This window comes from Salvia miltiorrhiza, chromosome 8, assembly GCF_028751815.1.
Source record: "Salvia miltiorrhiza cultivar Shanhuang (shh) chromosome 8, IMPLAD_Smil_shh, whole genome shotgun sequence".
In the NCBI taxonomy this organism is placed as follows: domain Eukaryota; kingdom Viridiplantae; phylum Streptophyta; class Magnoliopsida; order Lamiales; family Lamiaceae; genus Salvia; species Salvia miltiorrhiza.
In genome coordinates, this window is record NC_080394.1 from 17,668,995 (window position 1) to 17,672,195 (window position 3,201).

Genomic DNA, 3,201 nt, shown 5'->3' on the forward strand with positions numbered 1-3,201 from the left:
TTGATTCCATGAGAGTTAGAATAAATCCAACAAGATATATACACATAACATTCTGTAAACGTAAAAAGAATTACACCAAATTTAAGAGCTTGTAGTATATATATATGTCATGAAGGAGATGGCGCTTCAAGGCGAATATAATCGTACATAACTCCGGGAAAAGGACTCCCCGCCGTGGCTTGCTTGATAGAAATGGTGTTGTTTCCGTTGATCACAAGCTGTGATCCCGACACATTCACATTAAAGAGCCAATATCTCCCGTGAATCCCATGCCTTGCTATTGCATTCTCCTTCCCGATTCTCCCCGTCGTAAAATCAGGCCTACCCGTATTCTCCTTGTTGATCCACACCTTAATCATTAACGTGTATATATGAGATTTTAGTCCAAAAATAAGGTTCAAGAATGTAATGCATTCATACTTGTAGATCAGCATTATGCGCGGCTGCAAGGGCAATCCTCAGTATGTAATCTCCCTTGCTCACGTTTTTCAGATCGAATGATATTTGCCACGTTGTAGGTACATAGGTTTTCTTGTCTGCTTGTCTGAAAATGATCACAGGGAAAAATGGTGAAAATATTATTGTTAAAATTAATTGAAGATAATATATGTTGGTACCTAGTAACATGGGCGAAAAACCAATCTTTTGTGTAATTGCTGACACCAACGGTGTAGATCAGATCTTCTTCTGGGTACAAATCTGTGTATCTGTCCCATAAACCATACTGTCTGAATCTGGATTGTATGTTTTTTTGAGAAGAAAATAAGGTGTTAATCACTGTGTGCAATTATTACGTGATTGTGTAAAACATAGAGCTTACTTTTGTGTGGTGTTGAGGTATAACTTGTTTATAAGGCCCGGGTCCGGATCAGGGACGTAGAACTCTGAAGCCGTTCGATCAGGGATCCCGATTTCCCATAGAGTCGGTCCATTTCTTGGAGGATTGTATACAAGATCACCTATTTGAATCTCACTACCTGGAAAGATTTTGTATAAACAAGTTGGTTTAGTTGTTAGATCATAGCATAGGTTTCAAACCAGACATGAAGCATACCTGATTTGATGATAACATCATCGCCATGTTTGAAGTCCCCGATGATCCCTGGAACCCAAGCGTACAAATTATAACTGCCTGCTCGAATACCTCTTATGGTGAAGCTCCCTTCTTGATCAGTTTGTGTCCAGAATTGATAGCCCTGAGAAGGAAATCCATTCAATTCAGGTTCAAGTGAAAAAAGAAAGCAATATTCCATGATGATGGTGAAGACTGATTTGAAAAATAACCTTAAAATTATCTTGCCACGACCCCGCATCTCCGGGAGGGGCCAAAACAACATATGCTGATCTCGCTGGCTTCGGGGCACTGTCCATGTATCTGTCGTGCACCAGCAGCTGCCCACGGATCGAACCTCGTTGATCCGGATGAGGAAAGTCTGCTGATAATGGGAAATCATATGGCCATTTTTCTGTCTCAGCTGACATCTGATCATTTTTGTGAGTGCATTTTGATTCATGAGTTAATTTGAACAGAGTTAAATAGGACTTTCTGAAAAGAACAGAAAAGACCTGTTTCTTTGCATTTTGCCACAGACTGCTTGGCTCACTGCCTGCATCTGAATTGAGATATACAAGAATAGGGCCGTACACCTTTTTCCACGGCTCTCCATCACGTAAGATGACTCCAAAATCCGGGCCAACATAGTGGTTGCTGAAGAAAATCTGCACGCGTAATCATTTCATCTAAAACATCTTGAGTAGGTGCCATTTGTGGCAGAATGTAAGTTGAAACAGGTGTTCTTACGGATAAGGAAACCGGGCCGGTATGAGAAGCAAGATCCGGTTTGACAGGACCGCCAGCACGAAACTCGTCATTTGGCGTTATCACCCAGAAGCCCAAGCGAGGATCAGAGCTAATCCAGCCGTGCACGTGGCTGTCCTTATTCTCACACGAGTACTGATACTTGTCGTCCACCTGCAAAGCGGAGGAGGATTGAGTTTTGTGTCACACTGTCTGATTGGTCAACTAAGTTATATCCATACCTCTCCTTTGAGTCTGGAATCGCGGGGATTTGTCAACAAAACTGCTTCTTTATAAGCAAGAACCTGCCCAGATTCCCTGTCATCAGCCCTAGGCATGATCCTCTGCCTCTCATCCGAGATCGCCATGTAATCAAACCTGACACATTCCACAAGTTGATCAATAACGATGACTCGCCCATTATTTATCATATTCCACTTCTTACCTGTTCCTGTCCAGCTTGAACGCGATTCTTGCTCTGTCGATGTTCAGAGCAGGCCATCCTTCCAAGTGCTCAAATATTGCATACGCGTAGAAACCGGAGATTCCACGCAGCATTATATACCTGCACTAACAGATTTAGTTACATACATTTACATGGATGAATATGTCTAGCTGAATTCAGACCAAACCTCTTGTCTACATTGAGAGGGACAACATCTTCGCCTGCGGAGGAGTTGAAGGGTTGTATACTGAAAGCAAGACTTTATGCTTGTATACATTGATTCCTTAGTTCACTGTGATTCTTCTATCTGAAATATTGTTATTGCATAATCCTATTATAGTCCAATTTATCTCATACTATAGATTATATGGTGTGTTGTAGATCACAGAAGATCATATAATTGGAAAACGTTGAGATATAAATTGAGTTCACAATCGAGGCAACTATGGACGAGTTGCTGGTTTAGATTGTAGCATAAATGGATAAATAGTTTGTCTTGGCTATTTATTTATGCTAGTACCTTCGTGTATTGAACAGGATCACAGTGAGATGAATTCTTATATTCTGACTAATTAAGAATCAAGATCTCGGTGACTTAAATAGTCTTAACCTTAGTTGGATTAGTCGGTGTGAATAATATATTGACTATTGCTTTGATTTATCATGGGTGAGAGTTCTCTTGAAGCTCAATATACTCGATACTTTGGGTGATAGCAATTATTATTTGACATGCGATTATATTGCAATAAGGATCCGTGTCCTGCTAATAACAGGATGATAATATCCTCTCGAGGAACTTAATAAGTTTATCGTATTAAACCCTGCAGGTGGAATTAGTTCCAATACGATAATAAGTTTAAGTGGTAGCACTCGAGATGTCGTTTATAATTAAACGACTAATTAATTAATTAATTGATCGTCAGAGGAATTAATTAATTAATGGATATTGGATATCTTA

The 3,201-nt window shown here is 40.0% G+C and overlaps 1 protein-coding gene across 1 annotated transcript; it reads right to left on the bottom strand.

Moving 5' to 3' along the window:
• LOC131001708 (probable rhamnogalacturonate lyase B) lies at nt 1–2,471 on the bottom strand. The gene is made up of 11 exons (XM_057928289.1): nt 2,431–2,471; nt 2,244–2,363; nt 2,041–2,176; nt 1,802–1,972; nt 1,567–1,719; nt 1,285–1,482; nt 1,055–1,196; nt 821–977; nt 618–734; nt 421–544; nt 1–350 (listed from the first exon to the last, which is right to left on the bottom strand). The coding sequence occupies exons 2-11, from the start codon at nt 2,354–2,356 to the stop codon at nt 108–110; spliced, it is 1,554 nt and encodes a 517-aa protein (XP_057784272.1). The 5' UTR covers nt 2,357–2,363; nt 2,431–2,471; the 3' UTR covers nt 1–107.
• Between the last annotated feature and the right edge of the window lie 730 nt (nt 2,472–3,201).